Below are 13,321 nucleotides of genomic sequence, written 5' to 3' on the forward strand. Positions count from 1 at the left end.
TTTGTATTTTGCTAAAAGCAATACAACTCAATAAATGCACATCATTAGGGAGGTCCAAAAAGTGTTACAGAACCAACAGAGCCATGGTGAACACCAGAAATCACAGTAGTCCATCCAAAGTGACACCCCCCTCCCCCAATGCACTAATCAATATACTTCTAGCTCCAAAAGATGAGTGTTCAGAGATGAACGTCTGATTGGTCATTCCAATGTTAGCTGATTTTCTGCCATAAACCATATTTGCATAAATTCATTCATACAAAGAAAAGGTAAAATTTAAGTAGCCTTCACCAATAACCTGGTTGATAAATTAAAAGAAAAAACTCATATATAAGCAAATGGCACAACATTGCACGAATAGATGAAAAACTTCCTATGATGTCATAGAAAAATAACACAAAAAGGTTTAAATAAATGAAGATGCAAATAAAGCAGCAGGGCCAAAGGTGCACTTTACAGTAATCTATATTAATCAATAAATTATGTCCAAATGTAACATAATGATATAGTCATAAAAAACCTACACACAAACTAAGCTGCTTTTATTATGATATTTACTCAGGAAGCTGAGGATAGAATCAAAGAAATACTATGGGAGTAAGGAGAGTTTTTCTACCGTAGCTAAACCTGTCAAAGCAATAAAATTTAAGCAGCAGAGAAGAACACAGCATGCACCATTTTGACCTTGTTAGAAGAACGCAATAATTCAAGAAGAAACATGAGATAGAAGATGAAGACACTGAAACTGGAAACATGTACAGGATTACCAAGGATCACCTTTCTTATGATTTTAATTTAGTTCCAATATGTAATGTGACTATTACCTGCTTCATCTGTGAGAAATGCAATTTGGGTGGAAGGGCCATCTCCTTTTATTGTTCTTGCAGCAAGGAAGATAAACACCTGAGTAAATGGTTCAAGATCCTCTAAAATGATGGAGACTTCAGAGGTAGACAAAGAATAGTTTCCTCGTTGTCGAGAAATCTGTAAGTAGTAACCAGTGATAAAACCATTTGGGCGTTCCGGGGGATCCCATGATAACAGGACTCTAGTGGATGTTAGGTTCTTGCACTGTTTGATCAAAGGAGGTGTTTCAGGGACTGTCAAAGACACATTACAATACATTAAATAAAGCTGTAGGCCTAGGCCCAAAAGACATGTCTGAGTAAGATCTGTTGTGGTCACATGCAGAGATAATAACAGAAATGTTTTAATTGAAACACTCTAAAAAATGCTAACACTACGTTTGTTACAATGATAAAGTAGCAAGTATCCTGATCCACAGACCATTGGTAAAAGGAGGTGCACGGTGAAGTAGGGATCATCACAGCAGCCTAAAGTAGTTGCTATGCGGCCAAAAGACAAAGGGGGGGGGGGGTGTCAGCAACTGGTGAAAAAAGAGTACGCATTTGGTCTCCATGAGGGTGCAGAGCAGCAAGCTACGTGGAGGGAAGAAGTAACTCTCCTCTCCATGCTCCAAACACAATCCACCTTCCTCTTATAGGCCCTGTCTCTATGGCTTCAGCAGCATCTCTCCTTATGTTACCCACCAGCAGATACCAGCGGGCTAGGTGATGAGAGACAAAGCTAGAGCCATAGAGATGGTGCCTGCAGAGGAAGGTAGATCATCACTAGAGTCTTGGAGAGGTGAGTTACTTCTAACTTCTACTCAGCACCCTGCATGGAGGTATATATCTGGCTACCTATACTGTGGGGAAGGCCTCTGGTTAGTGCTACTTATAATGGGATGCAACTTTAGCCACCTATACTTGGGGTCACTTCTGGCTACCAAACAGAAATGCTACTTAATACCACTATCTGGAGCTGGGCACAAAGGCTACCCTATACTTCGTTTCTGGGGGTACAACCAAAAAAAACTTTGGGGTCCAGTGATTCCTAGCCACACAGATGGACATTCACAATTCACACAGGACAACATAGAAAGTTTTATAGCCCTAGTACAGTCTTTCTATTTTTTAATGCATAGGAAATTTGCTTTAATTGGTAATAAGCAATGTTTTGTTTGTCTGTGTTCAATTTTTGCAATAAGTATATCAAATGTCCCTAGCTGGCTTCCTCCTGTTTCTTCTCTGTGGTACTTCCATTTATCTCATCACCATCACATACATCATGAAGTGGTCAGAAGGGAGCTGGGAGTGGACAACAATCAGTCTCTTCCTGACCTCACCCACAACTTCTCTCTGTTTATAGATTAACTAACTTTTTGTGGCCAGAACTGCAACTACAATGGAGTCTTGAATGATAAGAATATGCTGAACTGCAGTGTTAGCTGCAAAGATATAATATCTCAGCAGTATGGGGAGGAGCTGGAAAGTGGGAGTTGTTCACTGGCTGGAAAACATCCACTCTGGAGCCAGAACCTGTCTTTCTGAGGGGATCTCTGGGTCACAGGACTGACTTTTACAAAGGAACCTTCTCAGGAAAATCTACTTTAAATATAACGATTGTTTGAATAATTACATAAACCCCTATTTACTTTCACAATAAAAAAAATCTGAAATGTACTTGTGCTGTATGATCCCATTTGTTGTCTTTTAAAATGTTGGTGTAAAAGATAAGAGACATGAAGGTTTGCACCCCTCAAAATGTATAAATGTGCATAGCATTTGCAAAGTCAGCTGTCCAACTTAAAATCACTCAGACATAGTATGCTACTACATTTGTGGTATACTATAATGGAGGTCAATGTAAAGATAATGGGAGTAAGATTTCCTTTTATGCTTCTATCACAGCTTTATAAAATAATAAGGGGTTTATGCATAATTAATGTACATGTACTGTACCGTACTTTGTGGAAGTTTATTGTTTCTGACCGGTAGCTGCTGCATTTAAAGACATGTACCCTTGGCATGATTTTTACGCTAATTTTTCTAGCGACTGGCAATTTGTTTGAGTGACAAGTGATTGTTTCCATGATCTCACGACATGGGTACATGCATGCGATTACACATTTTGTGATCATGCGCAAGTGCAGAGCGCTCCCGGACATGGTCACACACTGAGGGACACACGCAAGCTGGGCTAGTGCCTGCACAGTGAAGCCAGACTCCGGCGACCTGGAAGAGGCTGCTGGAGGGGCTTTAGGTCTGAAAGGAGGGGCTGAGGAGAACAGGGGGAGTGGTGGGCATCAGGAGAGCTCACCATAGCTGGCTCCCCACGTTTCTCTAAAGGGTTTTGGCTCTGGTACCCTTTAAACATGGAAACTGCACTATTTGCCCCCCCCCCCCCCCCCCAAAAAAAAAAAATTGCATGACCAACATATTTTATTTTTATTTATATTACTGTCATCACACCCAACAAGGAGAGGAGCATGTGCAGAAGCCTAATATGCAGAAGATTTATATCGCGCTTTTCTCCTGGCGGATTTAAAGCGCCAGAGCTGCAGCCACTAGGGCACGCTCAATAGGCAGTAGCAGTGTTAGGGAGGCTTGCCCAAGGTCTCCTACTGAATAGGTGCTGACTTACTGAACAGGCAGAGCTGAGATTCAAACCCAGGTCTCCAGTGTCAGAGGCAGAGCCCTTAACCATTACACTATCCAGCCACCACCATATTGGGTTGCATTTCCTTTTCGACTTTTACAATGTGAACATGTACACATTTCCATACAATAGACAACTTTAAACTAGAGAGCTTCCATTTTATTCTTACCATCTTGCTCTGTGTAAACATCGATGACTTCACTAGTTTGATTTCCATCTCCAAACACAGTGCTTGCGGTTATCCAGAACTTGTAATAACTGAACTTTGCAAGTCCATCGATTGTTGCCAAGAAGCCACTACCATTAACAGAGCTGATGAAATTACTGGAGGTGAGGTTCTAGAAAGAAACATTAGAAGTATAAACCAACACAGAATTAGATGAGGGTTTCCTAGTTAAATTGTATTGACGGAGGCTTGAAGTGAGAGAACTATGGATGCTGCCATCTTCTTTCCCTTATAAACAATGCCAGTTTCCTGGCTGAGTTTTCACCTTAAAACAACCCTCGCACATTTACAGTACATATCTGCTTGTCTTTAGAAATACTTAGGGACACGAGTACTTGTGAAGGCTGCCGAGAAGGGCGCAAGGAGGACTGAAGACCTAATAAATCTGTAGATCAAATAATTTCCCTGGGAAGGCAGTGGTGGAATGCAATGGAGAGGGGACCGGGAATAAAAATGGCAGCCTCTGTATCCCTCTCACCTATGGTTCCTTATACTGTGTGATCAAGAAATCTGCAATTGCTGAACAGGTTCTGTGAAATTGGAATTGCCTGGCTACCTGATCTTCTGACTTCCCTAGCCTTTGCTCACACATCTACAAAACCACGCTGTAAAGATATTTCTTCTTCTACCATTTGCCAATTGCCATTAGTTTCATTGCACTTTATTTGACTCAGGGTAGACCCCTATGTGTGTCAGTCAATATTGTAATATTTATATGCACACTGTGTTATTTTCCTATATTTTAGTAAAGTATTTTATAGAGGACCAGGTTCATTAGAACAGAAGTGTGCATATGGAATAACATACATTCTATTTCAGGGCAGAAGATAAACATTAACACACATTTAAAAGTGGTAACACTGGAGTTGTGAATACTATACAACACATACTGTACTGTAAGCAATAACAGGCTTCCTGTGAGGGCAACTTTTGCTGTGTGGCATACTAATTAGCATGTTCCTTTTATCCACTGCAGCATTTGTTGCTACTTTTGCTCTGTACTAGAGCAACCTGCATCCTGGCTCAATTGCTGTTTGCTCACCATTAATCAGCTAGCTTTGTTACAATGTTTGCAGCATGTTGTCACTTTGGGTTTTGGGAAAGGATGTGAGCACAGTCTTGTATGCCTGGGAATGGCCAGATGGTTAGGGAAGACAGAAAAGTGCCTATTGCCTCTCTTACAGGACATTTGTCCTAAAAGATACATTTCCAGTGTCTGGAATTATCACAAACCACTGAATCTTATAGTTCCAGAGGTCACGGTTTTCACCCAAACAGTCCTGTTATTTCTTTAAAAAAAAACAGATCACTATAAAAGTGACAAACACCTAAAAGGATTAATAAAGGAAAAATAATCTCTATAGGACCACCAGGGTGATAATTATGCAAAATAATGCAATAATAATCTGCACAAATACTGTACAGTAAAGTCAAACTTTATTTGACAAATTTTGCACATATAAAGCCAAACAGTATAGGCCCGTACCCACTATGCAATTTCTATAATTAGTTTTCCGTCAACTGGCGATTTTTTGAGCGATCATCGATAGTTTCCACAATCTTGCTACGTGGGTACAAGTGTGTGATTACGCAGACGCATGATGATAATGATAGCAGATCAGATTTTTAAGAACCCCGATGACTCCACGCAAAGTACCGTGTTTACTTGACTTCCCATTCATGCCCATCGTGTGCCATCGCATGACGTTGCGTGTACCGCCGTCCGGAATATGTATTGGGGAACGCTCGTCGCCAGGGGACGTTGATGGGATCCAGCTTCCTGCATTGGCAGGTGTGTATTCAGCTTATGAGGGCAACTGAGAACAGTCAGATGGGCATAATATAAACTGTAGTTGAGTAGGCTCAAAAGTGCATCATGCAAAGTTACAAATGTCATGCGCAAAATAAATTATTGGATATATACAAATAACATAAGACTAATAAATAACTAGTCATATGCACCCTGAATGTAAGTTGCACAGTGCATGAAGGATGACCAAACTAACCACATGAATAATGACAGCAATAGAAGTTAGGGTCAGATGATAGAGAGCGAGCATGAGGTAAAATAAAGACAAGAAGTTACTGCAATGTTTGTCTCAAGTGTGCCATGTGCGCTGCCCTCCCCCCTCCCCCCCAGATGTCATGTCAGTGGCAGGAGCTTTTATTTTGACCCTCTGATGTATTTATACATGTTAATTATATCTCCATTAAGGCGTCATCCTAATGATTGCTTTATAGTTCATAAAATATTGCTTGCCTTCTTTAAAGAGAAACTCCAACCTAGAATTGAACTTTATCCCAATCAGTAGCTGATACCCCCTTTTACATGAGAAATATAATGATTTTCACAAACAGACCATCAGGGGGCGCTGTATGACTGATTTTGTGCTGAAACCCCTACCACAAGAAGCTCTGAGCACCGCGGTACTCTGGGCAAACTGCCACAATGTAACAATGTTCACAGACAGGAAATAGCTGTTTACAGCTGTCTCTAACAGCCAAAACAGCTAGGAGCAGCTACATAACCTGCCCACAGTAACAATGTCACCATGTAATACATGTCAGAATGTGAATCTGGGAGAGGAAAGATTTTACAATGAGCAAACACTGACTAAATCATTTATACATAGTATGGTAAAAAATGAAGCACTTTTTTTACTACATTATTTTCACTGGAGTTCCTCTTTAATGTGTAGAATGTAGAGAACAGTGTTTCAAATGCTTGATTGCCAATTTTCCCGCAGTAACCACTTAAAGGACAGACACATCCAAGCTCATTTAAAATAAAAAAAATCCACTTACCTGGGGCTACCTCCAGCCCCTGCCAGCTGTCATGTGCCCTCGCCGCAGCTCCGCTCACCGCAGGATGTCCACTGCGCCTGCGCAAGCGGCTCTGACATCATCCAGACTGTACTGTGCAGGCGCAGTAGTTCTGCGCCTGTGCAGTACAGTCTGGATGACGTCAGCGTGACCAGTGAGCTGCATGCTGGAGAGCAGGAGAAGCCGACCCAGAAGCCAACCTGGCGAGGTCGGCATCTTTACCGGAGGAGACCGGGGGCAACCGGAGCTGCAGCAAGGGAACGGATGGAACAGGGGGCTGGAAGGAGCCCCAGGTAAGTGGATTTTTTATTTTTAAACTGCTCGGAACTTCCCTTTAAAAAGGAACTTTACTGAATATAACATAATGAATAAAATTGCTTATATTTTACAATATTAATGTACCGTATACATTATCTTTCTACTGTTTGCCCATCGTAAAAATCTTTCCTCATCCTGATCTACATTCTTATTATCACAGGTGGCGACACAAAACTCTTCTGTGTATCAGTATACAAATATGCACATATAAAGGGATACAGAAAAACCTTTTTAAATGTGTCCTTCTCCTGCTCTGCTGTTCTGAAGTGCCACCAGAGTATTGGATCAAATGGGGTGAGAAGCAGGGCTATGCAACTCTCCCTTTTGACTGTCTGGCTCTCCCTATTGGCTGTCTGCTACATCTGTCAACTTTACTGCATGGATTTTGTTACCAGCTTTTACTTTATTTACCAAATGCTTTAATCTTTGTGAACTGCAATTTCTTGACATTTCTTGAAGTATTTACTGCACCAGTCGGTAATTTACTTCACTAGTCAGTAAGCTTACTTTTGGGTGCAGTAATAGGTTTAGTGAATTGGCATTTGGCAAGGTGATCAGTAAAATCAATTTTCTGCATTACCGAATGCAGTAATGCTTAGTGACTTGAGACTAAAGTGTGCTTTGAATAGACTATTAACAAACTGTTCCCCTAAGCTTGATACTCCATTGAAATTGTTATGTGGGCACATAGCTCCTTATCTAAACCACTGGTCATGTATGAACACAGTTTGGAGCATGAACCCCGTAGATGTATTTGTTCAAAAGGTCACACTTGACATAAATCAATGCCTAAGCAATTCATTTCAGTTGCCTTACCCTGATGTAAGTGTCGGAAGAATTCTTGCAATATAAAGAATAGTACTGTATAATGCCATTCGGTTTCATAGGTGGACTCCAAAAAATCTTCACTGAGGATGAGGTGATATTTTCATATGAAAAGTTTTTGGGTGGATCACTTGGAACTTAAAAGAAAAAAAAATGTTTGTGATCATTAAAAGGTTATTTACAGGGTCAGTTATTGAACACTTTTGAGTAGAATAGGTGGGAGCATTCAAAAGGAAATTATAAAGTTAGGTCTGAGACACACTGCAGAGCACTTTTTGATCTGTCAGTGATGCGTTTGCCTTTATAAAAGCACACTCCCATTGACTTGCATTAAAAGCAGGGTAAAATCGCAGGAAATTTTGCATCAATTTTAATGCAAGTAAATGGGAGCGTGTTTTTAAAAATACAAATGTATCACTGATGGATCGAAAAGCGCTCACAGTGTGGCTCAGCTCTTAAAGTGTACCTGAGCTGCAGCTCGGGTGCAAAAGTAGATACCTACCCAAAGAGAGGGAAGCCTCAGGATCCTTTTGAGGCTTCCCTCCCTGCTCTGCACTCCCCTGTTGTTGAACACAGCCCCTTGTGGCCCCCCGGAGATTGGCGACATAGTAATGTCGCCGATTCCTATCGGGGCCGTGCGGCTCTTCTTCCGCATTGTTAGGCGCAGGCTACATCCTACTGCACATGCGCGGCCGTGCTCTCCCATCTCTTGCATGGCCATGACTGCAAGGAGAAGACCTGTGAGGCCCTGATACGGAGAGGGGCCTTAGCAACAGGGGGCCATGCTCAGGATTGGGGGGCTGCGAGGGCTGGACCGAGGCAGAGGCAAAAGAGGCTCCAGCCTCAGGGCGCAGTGTAGGAGGGGCTCCTCAACTATCATTCCCCTATTGTGTTTGAAGCAGAGAAAAATAAAAAAGGGAATACATGGCAGTGACTGCAAGCTAAATAACTAGATATTAAGGTGGGGGGGGGGGGGGCCTTGGGCATCTCTTAGCCTAATAGCAATCAGTGTGTGACAGCTGGGGTGGGAGGGATGGAGAGGCGCACTTTGGTGTCTCAGCCTTGGTCGCTGGAGGACCTTGTCCCAGCTCTGGGGGCTGCTGCCGGCCGAGGGATGCCTCAATAGGACCCTGAGGCTTCCCTCTTTTAAAGGTAATATATTTAATAGCAAACCCAATCTTGGGCTTGGGTTTGCTTTAAGGTGGCAATTAACAATATGGTTCTGTGAACAATCATTTCTGTTTCAAACGTAATATTGATCAGAAACAATCGTTCAGGACCACTAAGAAAGATGCTATCCAATTTGATCAGATGAATGGAATTGATCCGTTCTACAATTCCATTAATCTGATCAAATTGGAAAGCAGCTTTAAGTCTGTTATGGGCCTGACCAATCGTTTTCTGATGGATATATCATGTCATTAATTGCCACCTTAATGCTGTGTACACACAATTCAATTTTCTGGCCGATCAATGGGTAATCTGATGGGAAGTTGTATCATGTGCACATGTCCAAACTGCTCCTGATGTATAACGGGATCAATTTTCCTGTGATAACTGCAGGAAATTGATCCCGTTATCGACCGGGAGCATTTCGAACATGTCGGCAATAATCGTCTGATTCCAGTCAATGGAACAGGAAATTGCATCATTTGTATTCAGCATAACATTCCAAATTGTGATTTTTCAGATTACTTTTGAGATAAGGACTTTGGTTAATCAGTCAGCCTATATTTTTAATTTACCTTTTGTACTAAACTGTGAGTAATAAGCTTAAAGGTAGAAACGGCTGGCAACAAAGGTGGAGTTTGTCAGCAGGACTGGTTTTTTCTAGCATTGAACTTAGAAAAAGTATGCTGGCTCTACAGTGTGTTTACTAAAGAGATACCTGTGCAAGTTGAGGTAAATTGGATTCTTTATATACAGTAGTAGCCTTCAAGCACACCGCATCGCACTGCTGAAATTAGGTTTTATATGACCCTGAGCCACTGTGTGGTGACAGGGTCATATGCATAAGCCCGCCTGCTGGGCAGAAAGTAAATCACTGGGATTCTTATTGGTCTGCGCATTTGTGCAGCGTCCCACTGAGCTCCCGTCTTGCACACTTGCTGTGTCACCCATAGACTTGCATTGCTGCATAATACATGCGGTAGGCACGAATCATGTGGTAACGTGCCGCAGACTTTGCGTTGGAATTGCAGGAATTCTGATACTTCTGGCGCACCATGTCGGACCATGCAAACCCTGCAAGTCTCCATAGTCTTGCATGGCCCTTGTGGCGGGGATACGGTAGGGAAGCGTAATGTGGGGTGTCGCAGCGTGCAAGTGTGCAAGGGGCCTAAATCTCTAATACTTTTAGCTACTGACCCTGAATAAGTATGCAGATCAGGTGCTCTGACTAAAATCTGATTGGTTTAGCTGCAAGTTTGTTTCAGGTGTGTCTTTCAGACACTACAGACAGGTGTAACTTTAACATGCCAAGTCCAGCCCCCCCCCCTTCCCCCCCAGCAAAATCTGGCAAAATAGCTGTCTGGACAATGAATCGTGCTGTGTGTGTAAATTTTGAAAAACATACAGGTGAAAATGATTCTATTTAGCTTATAAAGCAGTATATAGTAAATCAGTGTTATGGACTAGTGCATGTGTGTTTGGGGGTGGGGATGGGGGAGGGGGTGGGATCTCTTAGCATAGAACAATGCCAAGCCACTGCAGCTAAAGCTAATACAATAATTTGGGATGCATTAAAAGGGAAATAAAAACTTGAGATGCCAGCATAATATTGCCCCTGTTTAACTCTCTAGTAAGGCCACATCTGGAATATAGAATTCAGTTCTAGGCACCACATTACAGGAAAGATATTGCAGCTTTACAGCAGGTGCAGAGACGAGCAACTAAATTCAGGGATGGAAGGTCTCACTTACCAAGAAAGGTTAGATAAACTGGGTTTATTTAGTCTAGAGAAAAGACACCTTAGAGGGGATCTAATTAACATGTATAAATACTGTACATCAGAGGGCAATATAAAGCTTGGCGGATGAGCTTTTCATCCCTAGGCCTTCACAAAGGACTAGAGGACATGATCTGCGCATGGAGGAAAAACATTCTAGCCATTTATTTAGGAAAGGATTTTTACAATAAGAGTGATTAAGATGTGGAATGCATTGCCACAGGAAGTAGCTATGGCAAATTCTATATCTGCATTTAAAGGGGGCTTAGGTGTTTTCCTTGCATTGAAAGACATCCATGGCTATAATTACTAGGTAATGACCAGTAGTGTTGACTCAGGGATTTTATCTTCCATTTGCCATCTGGAGTCGGGAAGGAATTTTTTCCCTCTTGGGGCTAATTGGACCAGGCCTTGTAAGGGTTTTTCGCCTTCCTCTGGATCAACAGGGATATGTGAGGGAGCAGGCTGGTGTTGTACTTTATTTTCTGGTTGAACTCGATGGGCGTATGTCTTTTTTCAACCCAAATAACTATGTAACTACTGTATGTAACAACACAAAAAGCATCCCTGGGGTATACAGAATGGTAACAAGCCACAAACTATAATGGTAATCGATCATTAGCTGGAAAGACAGTATGGCATACTATTATGGGATACTATGCTGAAACTCCTCATTAAATCAAGTCAATAATCTCACAAAGACAATTCACATGAAACCCTTAAGCAGTATCCACAAAGAATTAGTTTCCACAGATATAAGCTAATTCTACAGTACAAACAGTGTGTTAGGTGTATCAGTCACCTGTTACAAAAGATATTATTTAGCTGAGGGTTCCCAAAACAGTACGGAATGGCCTTTTGTAACGTATGTACTGAACCTGGTTATAGACTAGAACTTATTTTTCTTAGTTTGGTATAAAGTTATCAGGTAAAAAAAAAAAAAGCACAAATGGTAAGAATATACAGTGCAAAGCCAAATACATCCACATTACAAAACTGTTGTATACCTCCTTCTAAAGTTTTAAATCTTAAAACATCACTTCTAACACCGCCGTCTCCGAACCTCGTGCTGGATGTGACATAAGCACTGTATTCATGGTTGCTTTCCAAGTCTAGAAAATTCACTGAGGTTCCTTCAACATTAATAGTTTTGTTTGAGATTTCATCCCTAAAAAAGAAAAAAATATATCATATATGTAGAAAGGGATATCAAGACGTGATTTCAAAAGCAGAACCCAAATGGAGGAGTGTGATAATATTTAAAATAAAGGGATTGAAACCCTTATAAATATGGCAAATGCTAACATAAATAATAATAATAATAATAATAGTAATTCCAACATTTGAGCACCCCCCCTAGTGACTGCAGCTCTCAACTGCTTTGCATCAGACTGAAGAAAAGCGCTATACAAATGTTGGAATTATATCATTATGATGTAAGCATTTGCCATATTTCTAAGAGTTTCAATCCCCTTATTTTAGTAGTTTCACACTCCTCATCTAGTAGTCGAAAAGGGAAGAGGGCTTCATGTTAATGCTGCTTAACAAAACGTTACTGGTGTTGTGCAGTCACGTGCACAAGTAATTTGGCAGTTGAGTAGTTTGACCCTAAATGGAGCACCAAGTTTTTTATCCTTTTTGATCACCTTCAACCTTGTATTTTCCAGGAATAACAACAACTTTAACAGTCAGTTTATTAAGTAATTATATTTTAGTTTTGTAAATCTTACCAGATGTAAACTGTGTAGAAGAGGATAATTCCATTTGGCTCAAGAGGAGGTTGCCATGACAGCTTGACAATTGTGCTGGACTGCTTTATGCCAAGGAAGCGTGGTGAACTTGTAGGCGCTGTAAAGAATTAAAAGTAATTACACACAATTCAACCACCAGACCAAAAATATGTGCAGAAAACCACCGTCCACAGAAATATGCCTTTTAAACAGTCCTGGAACAGGTATTTCCACTCGATCATCCCCAATAAGGCTGTGTAACTTTCTTGGCTACAAAACTGAAGGACAATTTTTCATGGTGGTATTAACACATCTGTTTCTGTGATTCAATGGAAAGAACGATTTCATGAGAACACAGATCAGTAAACATACCACAGTGATTTGCTTAATATATTGTACAAATTCTGGCCTGTAATATTTTTGTTCCAATAAAAAGCAAAAATCGGTTTTATAGGTGTGAATGCATGTAAAAATAAAATTATTTGCAACACAACTCCTCTGGGGGAAGAAAGCTGGAAATAATTATTCCAGGCTTCAAGAAGTGGGAAAATTCCTGCTGGGCATAACACTGGTAGATCATAAAAATATGGGATTGTACACAGGGCTTAGAGCATTCCATGCTACACGACTTATAACACACGCTGACGCCACATTAGTGGAACAGGAAATATTACACATGTCAGCTATATTTCCATCACAGTGTTATCATACTGACAGTGACAACACATCTATACATGCAAGACTAGGCATGCATTTAGTAGCATGACACTGGAAAGCTAGCTACATGTTCATTTTTACATTAAACGCAGAGATGGTTACTTTTCTATAGAGGGTAGCAGAACGATGTTATTTCTAAGGGAAAATATTACAAACCATTGCATCTCCCAAGCACTTATCCTCCTGCAAAACTATTAACACTTGTGGCTTGAGCCTCTCAGGCTCACAGTGACA

The 13,321-nt window shown here is 41.1% G+C and overlaps 1 protein-coding gene across 5 annotated transcripts in view; it reads right to left on the reverse strand.

The window, feature by feature from the left end:
- The window catches only part of PTPRQ (protein tyrosine phosphatase receptor type Q), a 356,602-nt gene that overhangs the window by 136,970 nt on the left and 206,311 nt on the right, over positions 1–13,321 (reverse strand). For all 5 annotated transcript variants that reach the window (XM_068276870.1, XM_068276873.1, XM_068276874.1 and 2 more), the window contains 5 exons: positions 12,371–12,488; positions 11,648–11,808; positions 7,685–7,830; positions 3,671–3,839; positions 825–1,100 (listed from right to left, as the gene is read on the reverse strand). In XM_068276870.1, the coding sequence (XP_068132971.1) occupies positions 825–1,100; positions 3,671–3,839; positions 7,685–7,830; positions 11,648–11,808; positions 12,371–12,488 (870 nt within the window). The remainder of the gene's footprint in view (positions 1–824; positions 1,101–3,670; positions 3,840–7,684; positions 7,831–11,647; positions 11,809–12,370; positions 12,489–13,321) is intronic.

The sequence above is a fragment of the Hyperolius riggenbachi genome, chromosome 3 (assembly GCF_040937935.1).
Source record: "Hyperolius riggenbachi isolate aHypRig1 chromosome 3, aHypRig1.pri, whole genome shotgun sequence".
NCBI lineage: Eukaryota > Metazoa > Chordata > Amphibia > Anura > Hyperoliidae > Hyperolius > Hyperolius riggenbachi.